The 22,529-nt window shown below is 41.2% G+C and overlaps 1 protein-coding gene across 1 annotated transcript in view; it reads right to left on the bottom strand.

Annotated features, from left to right (window-relative positions):
* CATSPERB (cation channel sperm associated auxiliary subunit beta) overlaps positions 1-21,924 on the bottom strand; it is an 81,664-nt gene extending 59,740 nt beyond the window's left edge. The window contains exons 1-8 of the mRNA XM_067547085.1: positions 21,824-21,924; positions 21,562-21,622; positions 20,162-20,257; positions 17,109-17,258; positions 8,437-8,529; positions 7,225-7,343; positions 4,747-4,779; positions 4,010-4,076 (exon numbers count right to left, since the gene is read on the bottom strand). Of these exons, the coding sequence (XP_067403186.1) occupies positions 4,010-4,076; positions 4,747-4,779; positions 7,225-7,343; positions 8,437-8,529; positions 17,109-17,258; positions 20,162-20,257; positions 21,562-21,622; positions 21,824-21,874 (670 nt within the window). The 5' untranslated portion in view covers positions 21,875-21,924. The remainder of the gene's footprint in view (positions 1-4,009; positions 4,077-4,746; positions 4,780-7,224; positions 7,344-8,436; positions 8,530-17,108; positions 17,259-20,161; positions 20,258-21,561; positions 21,623-21,823) is intronic.
* Between the last annotated feature and the right edge of the window lie 605 nt (positions 21,925-22,529).

Genomic DNA, 22,529 nt, shown 5'->3' with positions numbered 1-22,529 from the left:
AAGATCACTCCCTAGCACTAACCCTTTAAGAAGGTGGGGATTTCAGAATGAAGTCCATCACTGAAGAAGGAACTGTGTTGCCTACTGCCACGTCTGATCTTGCAGCATGAATTGGGGCATACCAGTTGGAAAATGTATGCAACAGAGAAACATGTTGCAGCCCTTCAGATTTCCGCAACTGGAACGTCTTTGAGTAGAGCTACAGATGTAGATGAGATATGTTAGAGTGTGCAGTCACTCTTAGGGGAGGTATAACCTCAGCTAAACCATAAAATGCAATAATACACCTGACGATCCATTTAGAAAGTCTCTGAGTGGAGACAGGTGCTCCTGTAGACCTCTCTGCAATAGAAACAAAGAGTCTGGGGGTCCTCCTGAATGTCCTGTCCAAGTAAAAGGCTAATGCCCTCTTAACACTTAATGTATGAAAAGCAGACTTCTGTGTAGACTGATGTAGCTTAGGGGGAAAAAAATGGAAGGTGATTAGTTTGGTTGAAATGAAATTCAGAGGACACTTGAGTAAGAACTTTGGATGAGGTCATAAAAATACTTTTTCCTTGGAGAACAAAGTAAAGGGAGTGTCTGCCATTACAGTCCGCACGAAAATTTTAGGTGGACCTAAGTCAGATTAATATAAATCAAAAGATTAATAAATGAGTCAAGGAGTTAATCACGATTAACTAAAAGATAACTCACATCTTAACCTAAGACTAATATTTCAGTCTGTATTCAACTTACCACATATGCTGGTTGCGATGCCTCTTGCAACAAGTCCCCTCCCTCCCTTCTCTCCTCCCCCCCCCCCCATCCCCACCCTCACCCTTCCCCCTCCCCCGGTGGGTAGATTCTTAGTCTTTGGTGTTGCTTAGAAGATGGATTCCAGGGGAGAGCCCTGAGACAAAGATGCCTTTTCTTTTTAATAAGTTTCTTTGACACCCCCTGGGCACAGGTGATCATCCATGTCCGGCAATGGGTGTGATTTTGCCTCTTGAACCAAAGTGCTCAAAGGTGCTTAGGCCAGTCCATTGTTCCTGTATGCATGCCTCTGCTGGGCATGGAAACACAGCTTTGTGCTTGTCTGTATCTATTCAAGCCACATGAGACACACATTTGAGGCTATGATATAGCAGGGTTTCATATCTGTACACACGTATGACATTGTAGGGAACATGCTATCACAACAATAATGTTCAGTATGTCATGAACATTCCAAAAACACCTTACATCGCATACTTTGCATCAGACTATATACAGTTACACTGTAAGGGTGAACATGAATGATACACAAATCACACCATAAGGGTGTACATGGGGTACAGCATGTCACACACCTGTAAGGTAGTTTATATTCAGTGTCTCCAGCCCATTGTGAATGGATTATTCAAGCTTGATGGGTCATTAAGAAGAATAAGTCTTCCTGAGGATGCCTCAAACAGCAAAGAGTCAATGGCCACCCGTGTGATTCAGCAAAACGTGTAAGAGCATGTGACATGGGCATGTGACCTTGGACTCCATCTTTGTCAGTAACTTCCATACACAGGGTCGGTGGGCTTTGGGACAGTAAATTTCCATGCACATGGCAGAGGATATAAAAGACACCTAAGACATCTCCGTTTTGGTCTCTTTCCTACTCCAACTTCTCTGGCCTGTGGACTTACAACTAAAAGGAGTACTTTGAAGAATGGACTGAGGAACTTTCAATCTTTTGGAAGTTACCAGAGAGACTTCTGCAAGCCAGAAGACGATTCCATCACTGCTGCAAACCTGATCTAAGGACTTTGCAATCATTTGTATGATTTTTTAACCATTTTAACTCTATTCTTTGATTAATAAATTCTTAGTTTACTAAGGATTAGCCGGCAGCATGATTTTGGTCAAATTGAAATATATATTGATCTGGGGGTAAGTGATCCCTTGGGATTGGTAGAGCCTCACATATGATGTATTGGGTTTTCAGTAATCTCTGATCATATGAGACCAGTTTGTCTGGATGGGAACTCAGGGGTGGATTGCCTAAGGGGGACTGTGTTTTTGGCTGCTTGTTAATCAGTGTGGTGACACAAGAGCTTGCTTTTGTTACTGGTTTGGTGAATCTAATTATAGAAATAGCCACCAGTTTGGGGATGTATCTGCTCTATTTTATCAGTTGCCCTGAGTTTGGCTTTCTGAGTGTGGTCCATTCTAGGCACCAGTCACATGGTAGTCGTAGTATTTGGTACTTGAATCCTTTACCACTGAGGTATGGGACTTAGTTGAAGACTAATACTTACAGGCTTAATACTCAGAGCCTTATTAGCACTCCTCTTGGAGCGCAAGGTTTCTGGTGACCAGATCTTCTTTAATGAGGAACTCTTCATTGTTTTGGTCCTCTTATCCCCTTCCTTATACTTAGAGTGGGAAGCTCTCGGTATTGGTAGTGTGCTAATTGATAGCTCAGTCAAGGAGAGTGTAAGGATGAGAGAACTAGAACCCAGGTCTGCAGAGCCTGCGATGGCTGATATTCCCACAGTACCACCAGGACACCATGCAGTACTGCAGCTAGGAGTACTGTGGAGAATAGGCGCTGCAGGAAGTACTGCCCAAGGATCCAGACCACCCTATTTAATCCTGGAAGGTGCCCCAGGAAGTTGTCTGGGCAACAACAACAGATTTTGGGCCCGCTGTGACTCCAGACTGCACCTTGTTTCCTGATCTCCAGCATCTGATCCCAGCTTAACTTTCACACGGACTCTTGCCTCCTGATTCTAGCTTGGTATTATCTCTGATCTCTGACTCTAGCCTGACTCTGACCCCTGCTTCCCAATTCCAGCCTGGTACTCTCTCTGATTTCCAGTCTCTGATCCCGGCCTTACTATGAGCACAACTCTTGCCTAATGAACTTGGCTCTAGCCATTCCTCTGACTCCTGCTCACAGCCTACTGTCCCTTGTGGACTCCAGCACAGCTGTGACTGCTAGGCCAGACTGCCTATGCCCCAGTGCCTTACAGAGAATATTGGTAACTGGGGTTTTGGTGTCATCTTCCCCTTGGAAGCTCTTGATGACCATGATCTCAATGATGGGGCAGGCCCCCATACAGGGGGTTTTCTGTACCTGGGTTCAAAGCCTCACATCATTGCTCAATCATTAATAATCTGTACTTAATTTCCCTGTTTTTACAGGATCTTTCCTTAAAAGAAAAGCAGATTTTACACTTGCTGGGAATATGAGATTCTCCCAAGCAATGAATGCAGTGGAAATGCCTGTCACTAACAGGCTTGCTTCTGACAAGAGAGGGACCTTTTAAATCCCAGGAATCCCAACATCCCCAACAGAAGAAACAGTTGTTCAAGCCCCTCAATAGAGGAAAAAGAAAAACAAAAGTGTGAGTGCATGCACGCACACACATACATATTTTAAGAAAAGGGGAACAAACATTTCAACTATCAGGTACTAAACTGACTACTATGAAGAACTAACTATACATCTAAAACACTAATAAAAGGGGGAAACAGGTGTACAGTAAACAGGCAAACACTAGACTCCATCTTTGGCCCAAGGTGCTTGAGAAGGAATGGAGGAGGGTGGTTTGCCCATGCAGCCCTATATAGTTTTGGTACGGGGCACAAAGATGTGCAGGCACATGCACTAGCAGAACAGGTACTGCTACCAAAAAGCTCCAATCAAAGGTGCAGAGGCATATACACACCTAACGTGCAGCATCCACAGGGTCACCACTCAAAGAAGAACCATAGCATTTCTGCTGCTTTTTGCATTTTCCATAGGTTCATAAATTATGGAAGAATGGTAGGGGGATTAGCCCCTAAATTAAAAACAATTTATAGTTATGCCTGGGATTTTCAGAAGATCAGAAATTCAGTGGGATTTGTGTGCCTAACTGCCTTAGACTCCTGTGAAAAGCCCAGATTAAGTGATTAACTTTAATACAACTCAGTTCATAACTATGCTTTACTATTTTTTCATTTTCTCCCTCCCCACTTCATAGATTTAAAAATAATCTGAACGTCTCACCTTCATAGCTCTCTTTGTTAGCTAGACATTGAACATTATACCATATATTTGCGCTGAAATAATCATCCTATGAGAAATGGAGGGAAATACATAATTAAAATAATTGCATCCCTTTGTAATTCAATTTTTCTGTACATAAATAATGGCTTAGTTTGCATTAAAGAATCCTGCAGGGACATTGGAGGGTGCAGTGGATTTGTTTAGACATATAGCCATATTACATCAAACTGATCTTAAGATGAAGAGGGCTAGGCTTGATCAATAATGTAGATCAGAGTAAATACAGGTTGATGGAGAAAGAGGAGTTGGAGAATACAGCCACTTCCTGAATCTCCAAGTTAGGAGCAAGCAAGGCCTGAACATAAAGCTGACAGAGGTGTAATTTTTCAAACAAGATGTGAAACCAAAGCCTTGATAAGTAGAAGTCATTAAAAGATACCATGATAATGCTCACAAGAAAAGTGATATACTACTCAGTGTTCACGGCCAAGTTCAAATCTGAGAAACTACATTGTGCTTGCCCTACAATCCCCTCTGCTGTTTCAATCAGTTCTTAGTAACCTGGCCTAACAAACTGTTTTTGTGAACTGTTAGGCAATTGTGGTGTTTTAATTCAGAAATGTAAAACACTTCTGTGGCTTTTAAAAAATATTGATTCATTGATGTAAAGTGATCTTATGTTGTAAACAAGTAAAACAAACAGAAAATTAAGAAAAATGCATTTCCAAGTTTCTTACCCTTTCAAAGCCACAGAAGTTAGGTTTGGTGAACTAGGGGAAAAAAAGAATGCAAAAATTTAGCATTTTACTAGTATGTGATCATGTAATTAATGACTATCATAATGCATATGCACCAAGGGATGAAATTAAGGTTGCACACGCAGCCTTAATTTTGGTATTTTCTAAACGTTGAATGCTTGACCTCGCAACCTTAATAATGTTCTTTTAGCATGTTTTTTGAGTGTAATATACATATTAAAATAATCAGTAGAGGATGGCATTTCGTGGCAATTCATGAACAATATTGAGCATATTCAACTTCTCCAGCTAGTCATTAACAACCAAGAAATGCTTTTTCTAACAATTATTATTAAATATATTCATGATTAATAGAAATGACAGATGGGCATGAGCTCCAGAGTTCAAATCCAGATTTGGTTTTGAATTTCTTCAAGTTGTGGGGATATTTGAACCCAGGGTTTTGATTCAGGCCTCTCTCCAACATAAAATGGATTGAAAATCACTGGCTCTCCGGTCTGTGATAAGTTGTAGAAACATATACAGTACAAAGTATTTAAAAGTTAATAGGATTTGTTTTGACAATTTATAATTAGAAGGGGTTTTTAATTAGATAGCTATTTCAGCTATAGACAGTCCATAGACAGTCACTGGTCATTAATATCATTGTGAAATATATGTATTGACACCATATAAGGAGTTACGTCTACATGCTAAAATAGAATGTAAAGTTTGTAACAAGACCCAATTGACAAATAGGCATGCTTCATCTGGCAGAAACCTATTTACCTATCCCTGTATCTGATGTAAATTAACATTGTGAGCCAAACACATTGGGAGCTACATGTACATTCCAAGTCAATAGAGACTTGTGAAGTCAACAGGAAAGGAGCACATAAGAAAATGAACAATGGGGGAGAAGTGTTCTAGCTGGGGATGCACTTCATAAGAATATACTTCAAAGGTTTACTGGACTTTATCTGGGGGAAAGAGATGGCATCCTGTTATCCATCACTGAGGAAGCAAAACAGACAGCAGTTTTTACATGCATGAAAAGTGGATCCCAGCCACGTTGGCTGGTGATGCTGGAAGGTTGTTTTAGGCAAGAACCTACTTTAGGCAAGGATTTTAGCCTGTTAAAGTTAAGTTTAGACTCTTAGAAGCATCTTATATTTCTGTTTCCAATATTCTTACTCATTACTCATTTGAATCTTTGAATCTCTGTTCATTGTGAATAAACTTATTCTAGTTTTTATTATAAATACATCTCAGCACTGTGTTATTAAGCAAAGTGTGAATCCTCAATTGAACCAAACAAGCTGATGTGTATATAGTTCCCTTTGGTGACCGCAAACCTAGTGATTTCTAAAAGTGTCCAGTGACGGGGCTGAACACTGCAGGCGTTGCTTTTAGAGGGGCTCAGGGGCTGAGGTGTACCTTTTGTTATCTGCAAGGCAAAGCAAGGGCTGGTAGAGCTCTAAGGAGATTGTTTGAGTAGCTAACAGACTGTTGGTGCCAAGGAGCTGACAACCAGTTCAGCAGACCCATGTCTCTCTCACTGAGGCAGAGGGTGTACAAAGGTGACTCTCAGTCTTGGACACCCTGAGAAATGTATCACAATGTGGAGTTAAAATCAGAAGATTTCAGAATTTGGTCCACTGTAAGAAGTTAGGGACATAATGAAACAAGTTGCTTAAAGAGAGTAAGTGTGTGTGACTAAAAAGGATTGATCCTGCAAGTTGGGGTTAATATCTTTCATTTCAGTGGAACTACTCCCATACTTAAAGTTAAGCATGTGTTTAAGTCCTTTGCTGGATGAAGGCCAGCATCTTGATGAAGCATCTTGCAAAATCAAGTTCTAAATGATCAATCAACCCTGCACATACCACTAGAGCTGATTAAATGAATTACTTGTGGCAAAGCCAATGAATTGCAAAGAAACATCCAATTCCTTTGCTATGGTGGCAAAGCAACTCTGGTCAACCCATCCATATGCGGGTTTCAGAACATATAAATTGGCAAAGTCCATTGAAAACCCTGGCTTCAGACTAGTAGAGTGAAGGAACTTCTTGTATGGAAAGTTTGAATTAGATGACTCAAAAGATATATTCCAGCATTAAAGTTTATGAATCTAATAAATAGTTAAAAGGAGCATGACTAAGTGTGCTAAATTTCTCACAAAACATGTTTACAATAAGATTACTCTACAAATTAACTTTTATGCTATGAGACAGTTGTGTTTCCTTGTTCTGAATTTTAACAATCTTGTGTCTTCCTTTATTTCTAATTTGCTAATCTCATGTTAAAAGGCTGAGAAAAAAGTAATCTCCCTAGTCAGCAAAATTAAAATCTCCCTCGTTATATTTCCATGAGGACTTCTCCATAAATAACTGTGTACAATTTTGCAAATTTTTATTTATCTTAAGCTTTGCAAATATGGTTTAAAAAGTTATTTAACTTATAAGAAAACTCACATACGTTTAAAATTCTTCCAGTTGGATAGCGTAGATCTTGACTGATAAAAAGGCCCAGCGTAGTGAGGATTATTAAATGATTATTCGTTAAGATTATATTCACAAGTGAAAGGTCATCACAGTCTTATGGAAGAGGAAAAAACAGCATTATGAATAATCACTACTTCATTTGTTTGTTTTGTGCATTCATATCTGCCATTACTAGAGTCTACACACAAACCAAAGGATCGCTTAGACAATCAGAACATTTGTGGTATCATTACAAGTGCTCTGTTTCTTTCTGGATTCAGCATATAGAATAATTAGAGACATTTTTACAATCATGCTTGATGTAGGTTTAAGAATTTGACACTGACGCCATTTAGCTGGCCAGCCTGAACCTGGAAATAAGGTCAAAGGGATAGGTGGTGTGGAATTAGGGCTTTGATTTTGCTGCTTCAGAATAGCTTCAAAAACATGTATCTTTCTTCCCACAAGAATTGATTATTCCTTTTGCCTTCCAGTTTACAGCATGGACTCTTTAGGAGATTCCTAGTTCAGCTCAGCACTGACCCTGATCCAACTTACCATTTAACAAAGGACAGGGATATGGCTCTTTTCAGAGCACATTTTCCACTCCAGTTGGCCAGTAGGGATCACTGTAGCAACTCTGTAATGTCTTTCTATTCTCTCTGACAGGGTTCAAAGCACTACCTCTGTAGGGTGACCAGATAGCAAGTGTGAAAAATCACAACAGGGAATGGGGGGTAAAAGGTGCCTATATAAGAAAGTCCTGAATAGCGGGATTGTCCCTATAAAATTGGGGCATCTGGTCACCCTATACCTCAGTGTTATTTACTTTTTCTGTTATCTGGACTGAGAATGTGGTCAGGCAAGGGACCAAAACTATTTCAAACTAGGTTCTTCCACATGCCGCTGATCTAAGGAGCCCTTCTTTCTCTATGCATGTCTGCTATGGATTTAGAACCTTTTTGGTTTTATTAGTGACTATTACGTACAAATGATACTATGTTTTGATGTAATTCAAGATGATTTCTACTGACCTCTCGGGGAGCAAATGTGGGGAGAGATGGGTCAAGGCATCCCATCTGTGCAGTTTTGTCAACACAAATCCATGTGCAGACTTGAGTTTCTCTCATGACAGTGTAATGAATATGCCACCGGTGCAACCAACAGAACTGCACTTGTTAAATTATTAAGTACAAAAAGGAATTACCATCGTCTAGGAGACTACACAGGCTGTCCGTCACATTGAACCACATTGTATCTCGAGATATAAATCCGGAATCTGTAACTCCTAAATAAATTCCTAAAAATAAAAAAATAAAAATAAAAAAAATCAAGATTGATGTAACAATGAAAGGAAAAAGTTACAAACTAAAAACAGACATCTAGTGTGTGCAGTTTCACCTCATCCTTTTTCAAATGTGGTTTTGGAAAGAATATTGGAAGGTGGATAACCTGACAAATGGAAATCACAGATCACTCGATAGAATTTTTGGGTAAGGTCTTAATGATATCTTGTCCTTATGAAAGGCTGTACATGATGGCCTATCATCAAAACTTGCAATTTCTCCATCCTCCTAATTGATATTATTGTTGCCAAGAAAGCTGATTTAACAGAAAGATGAAACCGGGAGGATGGGACCCTGGGTTCAAGTAGAGGTCCCATCCGCTTGCTAAGACTAAATTTACAACCTAGGGAAGGATAATTTCTCTAATTGAGAATCTAGCCACGATGGGGTGATAAAAGGTAGCATATCCATGAATTGGAGGGCAGAGTGATGAGATAGCTGCTAGACGAACTCCCAGCAAGCTCACTGATAGTCCTGAATTCTTTAATTCCAGAAGATAGTTGAGAAGCTGAGTTCTGAAAGGTAACTATTGGTCCTGACATATCCATTTTATAAATCTCTCCCACTTAGCCGAATAGGCCTGCTTACTAAAGTTTTCTCTACTATGGAAGAGATTGATAGCATCAGAGCATGTTTGTTGGAGAACAATCAACTAACATCCATGCTGTGAGATAGAGAGCACATGGATTGGGTGGCAGAACTTGGCCACAATTCTCAGAATTAGGTCTTATAGTAGAGGTAAATGTACTGGCATGAGATGGAGAGGTTTCTGAGCCATGAGTACCAAAACTGCCTCAGCAACTATGATTATCTTGACTGAGTCCTGCTTGAGCTTCCTGAAAATTCTTGGTTTTAATGGAATTTGGAGGAATGTGTAGCAAAAGCCCAAGGACCATGGGATCAGGAATGCTTCTGAAAGAGATCCCAGGCTCTGCTCCCAATCTGGATTAGAAGCGATGATAATTCCTGTTTTCTCTGATGGCAAAAAGGTCTATAGTGGGGAGAACCCCATTTGAAGAACTGGGTTCAAATCACATTGTCATCTATGGACCACTTATAATCATCTATACATTGTTTGCTGAGGCAATATGCATCATGTTCCATGTTTCTGGTAGGTGAACTGCCTCCATGGTGATTTCATGGCAAATGCAGAAATTCCACAGTAGTACAAGCTCTTGATACAGAGCAGTGGATCTTGCTCCACACTTGCTAGTTTATATAAAACATGGTTGCATTGCTGTCTGTCATGACTTTTATAGTGAGGATCTGGAGGGTTGAAAGGAAAACTGAGTATGCTCAACAAATGGCTCTTAACTCATTTATGTGGAGTCTCTCCCCTTGAGGAGTCCATAAACCCTTTGTTTGTAGTGATCCAGATGACCTCCCCATCCAAAGGTGGAGGTACTCATCATCAGTCTTAGATGGAAGAGGAGAGAATGGAACCCCATTGCAGACTTTTGTTGGATCCATCTGCCATTTTAATGACGACAGGACTTATGGTGGAATGTGTGTAGCATGTGCAATTGATGTTTCCTTGGCTGATATTCAGACGTCAAATCACCCTTGCATGCAGTGCTAGAGAAGTCTGACATGCCAAGCAATGAAGGTGCAGGAAGCCATGTGGCCTAGCAGTCTAAGGCAAGTTCTCACTGATGTCCTGGGATGAGCTCTTAGATTACAATGTAGGTCTAGAATGGCTTGGAATCTCTGATGGTAGATAAGCCATCAGTGTTTCTGAGTACAGACTGTCTTTTATGACATCTTTTTTTTTTTCCAGTCCATATTGGTTTATTTTTGTTTATTTCCAGGCCTAACAGAGATGCAGTTTGCTGAATTGAGTCTGCAACTTGCTGGCATAATTTCTCCTGAATAATCCAGGTATGGGAACACTTGAATTCCTATATTTCTGAGAGAAGCTGCCACTACCATGAGGCACTCTTTGAAAACTTTGAGTACTGTTGACATGATGAATGGTAATAATCTGCACTGGTTATGGCAACTTCCTACTTGGACCTTGTATGTCTTTGGTGAGCTGGGTGAATCATGATATGCAAATAAGCATTCTGGAGCTCAAGAGTGGGATACTAATTGATCAGATATAGGGAAGAGATAATAGAGGCAAGAGACCCCATCCTGAACTTGAGCTTTTGGATGAAGGTGTTTAGTTGCCTCAGGACCAGAATAGGTTGTAAACCTCCCTTTTTTGGAGGAATATGAAAATAATGAGACTAAAATTCCCTTCCCCTGTACTCTTGAAAAACTTCTACTACTGCTGCAAGAATGAGAAGTGATTGCACCTTTAGAAATACCATGCTGTCATGACAAGGGTACTTGAATAAGGACAGAGATGGTGAGTGAGCATGGGGCAGGGTCTGCAAGTGGAACAATAAGCCCACCTGTGACAGGGTGTAAACCTTGTATTAGGTAAGGAATAGTTAAAAAGCAGCTTTGGGTGCAGGCAGCCTTGCCCTGCCATGCCCCTATGGGGCTTGCCAGTCTTGGAGGAGGAGCCTTGAAAAAGGAGAAGTCCAGTGAAAGAAGAGTTCAGCCTGGTGAGGTGGACAAACCTCTCATCTTCAGCTCCCAGAGAGGAGCACAGCAAAGAGCCAAGCTACCTTAGGTTATCCATGAGCACAGAGAGAAGGACAGACAGCAGAAGGATCCTGGTTAGAGAGAGGAGCTGGTCATGTAGTTCATTTCTGTTAGTTTAGTCTCCTTTCCTTTGTTACCTTGAGAACTGGGTCTAGGAGCTTGACGCCAAAGCAAACCTCTGCTGAGAATATAAGCCCCCTGAGGAGAAATTGGGTCAACATAGGAAGTAGTCCATAGAAGAAGCAAGAAGTCTGACCAGACAGACCTTAACCACTTGTTACTAGGGTCCCTGAGCTGAAACCCAGACTAGAGAGAGGGACTTGGGTTCCCCTACAGCTTCACCAGGAGGCTACTGTGAAGACCCCTGTAAGCAGTTGCTTTTAACATTGTAGCACTCCCTGGCATCAGGGCACTATGTTGGAGAAGACTTCATCTCAAACACCTTCTGGTGGCCACTTCCTTGGCCCCATGATGGCCTGTCTCTGTCTGGATCTTCTGAGGCCTGGCCCGCCAGCCATGTCAATTAAAAGTTGTATCCCCTTGTGGGGTAACAAAGGCTCTACTATAATTCCAAATAAATCCAAACTAAATAATTCTTCTGCCCCTCTTGGGCTACTCTAAAGTCTTCTGTTTTTACCCCTACTCTTAGGCCTGGCAGAGTTCCTTCTATGCTGCTTCTTCCCCAGCAGGATTTCCCACTGACTCCTTTTCCCATGGACTCCAGCAGAGTCCATGGATCTCAAAAATCTCCCTGCTCCTTATAGCAACCTTCCCAGGAGCCTATCCTGCTTCCTGTGGGATTTTTCCAGCCTGACTTCCTCAGGCCCTTCCCAGAGTGGGAACTCCCTTTGCTCCTCTTTTCCTGGTCTCCCCTCTTAGACTGAGTACATAGCTCTGGTTAAGTAATCCTCTCTCTGGTCCCCTGGAGCTGGGATTAAGTCTCCATCCCACTCAGCTGGGAGACAGCCATCTATTCACAGGCAAAGCTGAGCCCAACATGCCTTAAAAGGCCAGCCAGCCTGTGAAAACCCCAACACACAAAGGGCCAGAAGGACTACTGGGCCTGGATCTGGGCTGTTGACCTAGTGTGAGATCCTGGAACTACTGGGTAAAAACCCTGGTTTACCCCCAAAAGGGCTGAGACCAAATGTAAGCCAGCTAGAGGGCCAAGCCACATGGCAAAGACTACTAGTGAATCTGAATGACCCAGGGGCAGGACAACAGAGAGAAAAAACCCTGCAGTGCTGCATCTAGTCACAAGGGAGTGCATTAGTTGGTGAGTCACTTTGCCACATCACCTCTATTATTTCCAGGACCCATCATTCTGTAGTAGTGGTTCTCCACAACTCTCAGAAATGAAACCAACAATTCCCAAATGGAGGGGATACAATACTCTCGAGTGAGCTGTAAAATGTGCTCTCTTGATGTTGATAGAGGCTGGTGAGTCAACATGGCAGTGGAACCAGAAGATTTCACTCTGGGAAACTTCTGATGTTTCCTTGCTGGTTCAGGTTGCTTCTATTGCTGGTAGGATTGCCATTGCAATGTTTGCAGCTGGGAGCAAGAGTATAAATCCCTAAGGATCTTAGCATTGCTTGGGAGTCCTTAAGGGAATTTAAGGCTGCATAAGTTTTAATGTTGAAGAGATCAGACCCTTCAAATCACAGGTCCTCAACTTGTACTTCTTTAGGGGGTCTCTGATGAATGGAGTCAGAGGATCTCCTCACTGCATATGAAGTCACCACTCATCTGGAGGCCGTATTGGCTGCATTGAGGGCCACCTGGAGAGATATTCTAGTTAGAAGCTAATCCTCAGCAATGATCGGCTTAAATTCTTCCCGGCTGTCCTGGGGAATTTTGTCTGAATTTCACCATGGAGTCTCAAAAAACAAAACTAAAATTTTGCCAATAAGGCTTGGTAGTTAGTGATTCGCATTTGGAAGATTGATGTTGAGTAATTTTTCTTTCCAAACAAGTCCAATTTTTTGGCCTATCTGTTTTTCAGAGTAGATCTTTGACACTGAAGTGTCATCTCATGTGCTGCAACTACCAGCGAGGAATACAAAATTTCTCAAATTCGCACTGGGGGAACTTCATAGCAGCAGTCTCCTAGATGAGAGAGGCATGCATCTGCATCTGCGAAAACCCCACCAATTTACTAAAAGTCCTTCGTTTACCGGTAAAGTCAGACATCCAGGAGCTGTGGTTTTGAGAATGTCAAGGTCTTGGTGTGATTTTTCTTGAGCTACCTCAACAGCAATTTCCAATGTATTAGCAATTCTCCTCAAAAGGTTCTGTAATGTTTTGTCGTCATCTGGGATGGTAGTCAATGACTCAGGCATTACCACCTCATACAGACTTAATGGAGACAAATGTAGAGGGGCCGTATGGTCTCCAATCTGGGAATCCTCACCTGAATCTCAGACAGTGAGATCAGGTGATGAAGGAATAGGATGGGCTGGTAGTGGATACCCCTTTTGAAGTGCACGAGGGGGTCTAGCCCTGGACTGGGCAGCTGATTCAGATCTTCTTGTTCAAAGTATTCCCCACAGAAATTCAATATAGCCAGGGGTACTGGTAAGCATAAAGTGCTGGTAGCCAAGGAAGAGGGCACCAGGGAGTGGCATCCATATCTATGTCTATGATAATAGGAGTCAGCCCTAGAATCTCTCCCAGGGGTTAATGGCCCTGAGTACCTGGACTTCAGCAATTTAGCTGGTGAAGGCTCTCTACTGCCTTGAGAGCTAGAAGAAGAAGAAAGAGAATACACCTCTCTAAGAGGAGAGGCAGTACCAGTAGGCATGCTTGGACCCACCATAATTGTGTTTTAGTCTGCAAAGGATGCCCTTGGTACCACAGTTGGGACAGTTGCCATTACAGGCAGTGGTAACTTTACCATTGCTAACTGCGGGGGAGGGAGTCTGCTCTGGAGAAGACTGATAGGTCTTTGGATGCTAAGTAAATCTTTGGTATTGAAGATGACAATGCCTATGATAACCAAGCTGCCAATGCCAGTATTGGGGTAGATGCTATTGGAAGAGTCAGTACTGGGGACATCAGTACCAGAAGCCTTGGCACTAAAGGGTTATTACCAGGTGATCTCTGCAGTACCAGATATGAGGGTCCTGTGATGAAGTGACTGGTGCCTGACTGGGCACTGGTCAAAAGCTATCCTTAGCCTCTGACGTGTAGGAAGATTCATGGTCCTTAGAAGCAGAAGGACCCAGAGAAGGAGATCTCTGTCTTTTCTCCCTACAAGCTCCTTCCTTCCACTGCCAGCCAGAGTTTTATTAGAGGAAGTGGACAAGTCTTTCACTACAGGAACATCAGAGGCATGAGAGGAAGAGGCAGCAGGAGCCCTGTCAGATGAGAGTGCTCTGATGTTTCTACTCCTGGCAACCCAGAATCCATGATTAGAGGAAGGATATATCAATCTCTCCATCAGAAAAAATTTTAGCTGAGATTCCATGGCTTTTTGGTTGTCTTTTGAAAGTGACTTACAGCTGGCACATTTCTCCCATGATGTGCCCTTCCCTTAGACACATAGCATCTAAGGTGCCCATAGTTTAAAGGCACTTTAGCTTTATACAAAGGGCAATTCTTAAAGTCTGGGATTTATGATCAGACACAACTGAACTAGTACTGAAAGTGTATCTCCCAAGCAAAATTAAATTATTTCCCTCATAACGAGAGGAAAGGAAATGCTATAAAAAAAGATTAACACTATTGTAATCACTAAACGTGCTAACTATCAGACTACCTACAACTATTCACAAAGACAGAAAAAGGCCACACAACTCAAAGAAGATCGGACACTGCAAGTTCTGACTGACTTGTAGCCACAGATGGTGAGAAGGAACTGAGGGGTGGAACTACTCTTTATGCCCTCAGTTGGAGACACGAAGACACATAGGGTCCAAGTGCGGCACCCAGAGACACTGCTGACAAAAATAATTCATCTTGAGCACCAACGGTGGAATATATATAGACAAGCAAACAAAGAACCACTTCATCTCCTATCACTTGTGACACTACCTGTTTTCATGCTTCTTCCTATTCCTGAAACAGATTCCCTGATCTAGTATGCCTTGCCAATTCACCGTTCTTCAAATCTCTACTGAAAATGCATTTACTTCCGAAGGCTTTCACTCATCCCTGCTCTCACACTTCTCTTCCCAATCCTTTCGTCTACTCTGCATTACGATTTGAGCACAGTGGGCTGAACGCTGATGTTTCTACTCAGTCAAAACTCCCATGTATGTCAAAAGGAGTTTGATTTGAGTAAAATGGAGTAAAAAGTGAGTAATAAATTCAGGATTCAGGCCAATCTGTATTAAAAAGAAGTGTACCATTGAATTGTTAAGAAGTGTCAGGACTTCCAGGCAACTGGCTGTCACTGGAGCAGTCTGTCAGAGCTACCAGACAGCTGGGAGTATCCCCAACAAGATAGTGATGTTGAGCAGACTGGATTGGCTGCTTTCATTAGCAGCCAATATACCTCCCTGGGGTCACCTAGTTGGACTCTTGCTTGTGGATTGGCTGGGCCCTTAGGATTCACAGGTAATCATCTCAGATGACTTGTGAGGCTCAGAACATGCAGGCTCAGGGCTGATTCAGCAGGCTCAGAACACTTATCCCAAGAAGTGAGCTAAAATAATTTTTTTAAATTGCTCAATCATTTTGCGTCTACGTTGCTTCTCTTCCCTCCGTCCTGCCTCTATTTTGTTCATTTGGATTCTAAAATATTTGGGTCTAGGAATTTATTTTTGTACATGTCTATAATTCACCTTTGTTCCCAGTGATGGGAATATAATATTAAATATTAAATACATATTAAATAAATAAAACCATTTTGCCCATCCCTAAAACGGCTTAACATTTGGTTTGGCAACTCTTTCTAGCATGGTGTGACAGACCAGATTACCTATAAGCTCCGCTGATTTTTACAACAGATATAGCTAAACAATAGTAAATTACTGAATATTTCTATTTTTTTCTTTGATTTTTGTTTTAAGATTACAGGTAATCAAGTTTGTGTTGGTTTTTACTTTTCAGCATTTCCTATATCTACCATTAGATGGCAGTGTTCACTTTTATTTGCATCTCACTTCCAGTCTGTCTGAGATATTAAAGCCAAATTCACCATACTGTACAACAGAGTATAAGATTAATTTTCTAATATGATCAAGTTTGTCAGGACCAATAAGACATCTAATAATAGGAGACCATGCTAAAACCAACCAATGGTCCGTCATGCCATATTCCCCCATCTCCAACAGGGATTCACTGCTGGCTTCTTCAGGAGAGAGTTTAAAAATCTTCATAATTCAACTAAGCGTGCAACACTACCCTATTGACAATTATTTTCCTGAACTCAAATGATGATCAGCATATGTCTGGAAGCCTTAGGTAGGGCACTGGATTGAGGGATAACTTGGGTTTTATTTCCATCTCTAACATCAACTTTCTATGCGATTGTAGTCATTACATCACTCTTCAGCGCCTCAAATCATTTTTACAACTGGGACACTGAGACCCACAAATTATTTATATGCTGTGTAAAAAAACATGTCTCAGATAATTTCAGTTGTCTTTTTCCAAACTTCTTATCTTTCTGCTCTGCCTTTTTTGAAATGAAGGGATGAACCCTAAACTCAAGAGGCAAAATGAGAATGTATCATTGATTTGCATAATGTAAATATAGTGTTTCCTGAATTTTTCTTTTTTCACCTTCTGGCTGCAACTGCACACAGAGCCAGACAATGTCACTGACCTGTCTAATTTTGGAAGGGAGAATACAGATGTTAACATAAATATTACCTTATTTCAGAACTCAGAAGAGTATACGAATAGTACAAACTATTCAATCCAATCCAATGTACATTGCTTTGCACTTGTCTATAGATTTGTCTATAGTCAAACACACAGAAGCACAACTTACCATATACTGTATCATTACATATGAGAGCAATTACTGCCACATCATTAGCACAGGGACATTTTGACACTGTGATATTTATTACATCGGGTATTAGAGCATTAATTTCTGCAGAGTGCATTGATTTGCCAAGACGCCATTGAAGAAGAGGCTCTGCAGGAGAAAAAAGTTTAGATGTTTAATATATACAAAGCATGAATACACTGCATATTTATTTAACCATCCTTATCACCTTTTATTTCATGGATAAACAGAAGACAAATAAAATGGGTTATAAGAGGATAAGTACATTAAGTAAGAAATGAACCTAAAGTGGCTTCACATTTGGAGTGTAATAGAGAAAGAATGTGCATGTGGACAAGTGCATATGTAAGGGCTTGTCTACACTACAGGTGCTACAGTGGCACAGCAGTTATGCTGCTGTAGCATAGACACTTATTACAGGAATAGAAGGGATTTTTCCTAACCCTATAGTAAATTCACCCCCATGAAAGGAGGTAGCCAGGTTGAAAGAATTCTTGCATCATTGACCAAGCGGTGTTTACACTGGAGTTTAGTTCAGCTTAACTATGTCTCTCAGAGGTGTGAAAAATTCACACCCCTGAGCGGCATAGCTTGATCAGCCTAAATTTTAGATGTAGACCAGGCCTAAGATGAAGAATGTCATTGAAAAACAAAGTGCAATGATAAAAAGCACTTGCATGCAGCTTAATGGAGATTGCAGATCGTGGTGCTTAAAATAAAGTTACTCACGCAAAATGATATTAAAAGAACATCATAGAGGTTGCAAAGTCAAGCACTCAGGAGTTAGGAAATACCAGAATTAAGACTGGCCATGCAACCTTATTTCACCGTCCTTGTGTGCATGCATTATGACATAGTCTTTAATTTTATGCTCACATACTATTTTTCCACACCCAGTTCCAGTCTCCTTTCCAGCTAGTTCTAGTTTCCACTATTTATATCCCAATTCCTTGTCTTGCAGTTTTCTTGCCCGGTCAGGCCCAGTTCTCCTCTCCTGACTCCCCGTCCAATCTGTCTCCTCACCCCGACACTGGCTCTCAGTTCTAGTCTCTATCCAATCAGTCACTCCTTGTCTTAGCATCCAACTAGCCAGTCCCATTTCTCTCCCCACAACCCAGCTATTTGTCAGAACTGTATCCCCTACCACCATCCCTATTCTCCCACACTGATTCCTACTCCGTCTCCCCCTTCCCCCAGCTTCCTGTCCAACCTCAGTATACCCCCTAGCCCCAGCCAAATGGCTCCCAGCCCCCACTTTTCCCTCATTGGCTCCCAGTCTCCTGCTCCCAACTCCCAGTCCCAGTCTCTTTGCCCAAGTAGTCCCACCCTCCCCTACCTAAAGCCCATCTCCCAGACTTTTCTCAGTTAGTTTCAGCCTCCCCTTCCAATTTCTAGTTAGCTTCTCTCCCAGTCCCACCAGACTCCTTGTCCAATTTACTCTTTTTTCTGCCCTTGTTCTACCTTTTGTCCCCTTTGCATTCAAAGGCTCCTTCCCCCACCCTGCTTGGGTGCCAGCTAGGAATGGGGGTCATTGAGAGCACAGGAGAGATGAACTCTGTAAGATCACTTCCAGTGCATAGCCCCACCAAGGACAGGAGCAGAGAGTCCTTCTGAGCCCCTGCTGCCCATGAACAGAAGCATGCTCATTTGCTCTGTCGGGATCATGTATGTGTAGTGTGGTCACTAGGAGCTGTGGGAAGATGGCTCGTGCTCAGCGAGGAAGGAATCTCTGTAGATTTGAGCTGTTAAAAGCCAAGAAATCTCTACTGAGCATGTGCAAACTGTGATTTTTCAAAGATTTATAACTTGGTGTGACAGGATGCTATCAGCAGCACCCTGATCACTGACCTTGCTGCAGCCTGGAAAAGGCTGGAAGCCCAGAGGAGGGCAATTACACACTTTCTGGTGGGGGATTGAGCACCTGGCTGACAATCACTGGGCTAACAAGGTAATTGGGGAGAATACAAGGGGAGGAAACAGGAAGTAAGGGGAGCTGAAGGGCAGTGCAAGAGGTACTCAGAGGGTGATCCTGGGCTGGGAAGTGTGGGCTGCAGAGAAGCCTGTCCTTGCTGTAAGCCTGTGTTGCATATTATTGTAATGTAAGAAGAAAATAAATGCACACCTTGGTGGAAGATAAATAGCCTGGTGTGCGTTTGTGACTGGGGAAATATCTGAACTGGCCAGGCAGTGGGGTTCCTCAGGAAGCGATAGAGGTGCCCTGTAACCGTTGGCCAAATATGGGCAGATTGTCACAGGAACAGGAAAAAGTAGAAGGGCTTGGGCCTTGTCAAATTTTAAGTTCCTGTTCCAAAGCATAGGCATGTTAGATCATTTCAAAATATATTTGAATGAGGAACACCTATTTTCCTCCTAGCTTTGTTCTTGGAAACAGCTGAACTGTATTGGCTGATTTTTTTTTTTTTTTTTAAACTATCAGCCTGAGAAAGATACCAAGCATGGAAAACTTCAGCCCAAACAGCTGAAGTTTCACAAAGTTATAAGCAACGGAAAACAGGAATTTTATCATGGGAAGTATGGGCAACCTTACTTACAGTTTTCCAGCTCCTTCAATAATAACCATGTTACAATACAATAGATTTGATAAAGAAATTAGGAAGTCTCTTTAGTTTGCTCTATTCTGCAGAAGGCACATCATTTCCTAATAAAATTAACTGAATAAGGTACACTGATCATCTTGTTACATCTTTCCACAAACAGAATTTTTAGATGAACTCTGTCCTATAGTGATGTTGTACGATAACTATATGAATATAATTAAGGCATTTTAGCATTTGTGGCTGCAGGTTAGAAGAAATTGATTTTAAATAATTTTTTTCAATATATTTTCCCTAATGGTGTCACTACAGAGCAGAGTTAAGGTTGTTTGTGTGTCTTAGGAGCATGTTTTCATATCTTAACATGTTTTGATTTAAATGTATGCTTAACTCTGACTAATATCATCCTTAACTCCATCTTAACAGTTTTTTATGTGGGAATTCTACATGATTCTCATCTTTCTAAATGATTCTTACCTCTGAGAACATCCAGTAATGTTCCTTCAGTAGCAAACATGTTTAATCCATGATGCATGGTGAATCTTACAAACCATTCTTCTATTGGAGCAATATCTGGTTGAACATAAAGTGAATACAAATGGACAGGGTTTAGCGTCTTATAAACACACAATAGAAAAATGATTCTCACAGAAGGTTCTTTCTTCAGACTTCTGTCTGCCTTCATACAATGGTTTTTCCATTACTTGAATCCACTCAAATTAAATAACTTCTCATGATTTTCCTGTTTATTAAAGAACCAAACAATTCTGAAACCCTCATTCAGCCAAAACTCTCATTGAAGTCAGTGGGAAGTTCTCTTAAATAAGTGCTGAATAAAAATTGAGTAAAGTGCATCAGGATCTGGCCCAAAGACCATTTATGATGTGGCTTCATTTCACATAACAAGGTGACCTAATACAGAGAATATAAAATGTAGTATATTTGGATTTTTAAAATGCTAAATATTCAGTGCCTCACTGACTACTAGTCAAAATATTTATCGTCATTTTCTTGGCTACAAACACTGCCACACAGAGTGAAAAAGAGATGAAGGACCACCAACTAGGAAACTGCTAATATATAATGTATAGAGCTGTGGGATATCTAGTCTGATATTACAGGGATCAGTGCTAGGTGGGTTTGTTGAACATCATTATTAAATAAGTGGAAGTGGAAGTAAACTAAATATTAATGAAATTAGCAGATATTACATTAGAAGGAACTGTGAACACTAGTGACAACAAAGAAATACTTAGATATGTTAGAAATGAGGAGAGAACATAACAAAATTCAGACTGGGATAGTGAAAACAAATACAGAGGAGGAAAAACAGTATGAAAAACATATGGAAGGCAAGGAATGAACATGGAAAGCAGCAATTCTATACGAAACAGAGGTGATAGTGGACAACAAACATGAGTCTGCAATGTAATATGCTAATATAATTTTGGCTACAGAGGCATGAAATCTCAAGCAGGGAAATATAGTCATTAGCAAAGGTTATTCAGAAATAGGTGCCTAATTTTAGGCTAAATAAACCTGGCCTGATTTGTTAAGTGATGAGCACCTTCAGCTGTCATTGAAAAGCATTCACAACTGTATTACTCAATATCAAAAAGATATTAAATTAAATGAAGATAAAGAAAGAACAAAAATTGTTAGATTTGTAAGGAAAGATTAAGCAAGGCTAACTAGTTACAGAATGGGTAAGAGATTACTATATGGGGACATGATCTACAAGTATATGGGGGGCAAGTATGAAAAGGAAGGCAAACTTAGTAGTAATGGCATGAAATTAAGAAGAGGAAAACTTCAGTTGAAGTGCAGGGAAAACATTGACAGTGATATATATGGAACTGAAAAAATATAGTTTTTACCTGTATTATATGTAATATTTCTTCTGGGGATATCAATAGTCCAGATAGACTGATTTTGTTCCTTTTATTAAAAAAAAAAACAAGCAGTGAAATATTTTATTTCTCTATGATTCTAAATCACTTATTTGTTCCCTTTTTCCATTATTTTCAAAAGGTCTAAAAGCTTTGGGTCAAATCATCTGTGATGTAAAGGAAGCAGTGCAATCACACAAACTGCTATCAGGTTCTCTCTTTTATGGTATTTATTCATTACAATACATACTTTATATCTATATGTGGATGACGGATGAAATTCATTGAAAAGAATAAGCATGATTCCATTCCTCACTAGGCAAATCTTCAGTGGCTCAATCCTCTGGCCAGTTCCACATTCAACATGCACCACTCCTGGGGCAGTGAACAGTTCAATAAACTGTCTGCCTTCACCAGGGTCTTCAGCCCTATCTCTGGCCCCTTAAAATCCAACCCTCTGCACAGATTTCTGAAAGAACCTAGTCCCCTTTTCAAGGCTTAGGACACTTTGCTAGTGGGGGAACCCAGGCCCACTCACTACTTCAAATTCCAGCCCAGGGACCCTATCTACAGCAGCCCATTTAGCCTCCTTTAAGTAATTGCTGCTCTTTTCCCTTGGCCTCTTCCCATTTGGTCCTTTTGTCTTCACCTGATACCCTAGGGTTACAGTTCTCAGGTCCTCTTTCTCTCTCCCAGCTCCAGTAAATGCAACCAGTCAAGCTTCTTTAGCCAGAGAGGAGGATCCTTCCTCAGCCCTCTGGTCTCAGCCAGGAACTGCCTTGCTAAGGCTGTGCAGCAACTTTTACCTGAGCCTGATAGGTTCTGAGTAGCTGCTTCTCTGTAGCTTTTGTAGTCAAGGCTGGGAGGACCCATCTTTGCTGCTTCTTTCCTGGGGCCAGTAGTAGGACCACAGACCATCCAGCAGGGGGTCATAAAGACCTGATGCACCCCTTCAC

Source organism: Emydura macquarii, unplaced genomic scaffold (genome assembly GCF_026122565.2).
Source record: "Emydura macquarii macquarii isolate MOO-44397 ecotype Brisbane River unplaced genomic scaffold, CSIRO-AGI_Emac_v2 contig_1229, whole genome shotgun sequence".
Classification (NCBI taxonomy): Eukaryota; Metazoa; Chordata; order Testudines; family Chelidae; genus Emydura; species Emydura macquarii.
This window is presented reverse-complemented; position numbering and strand designations above follow the sequence as displayed.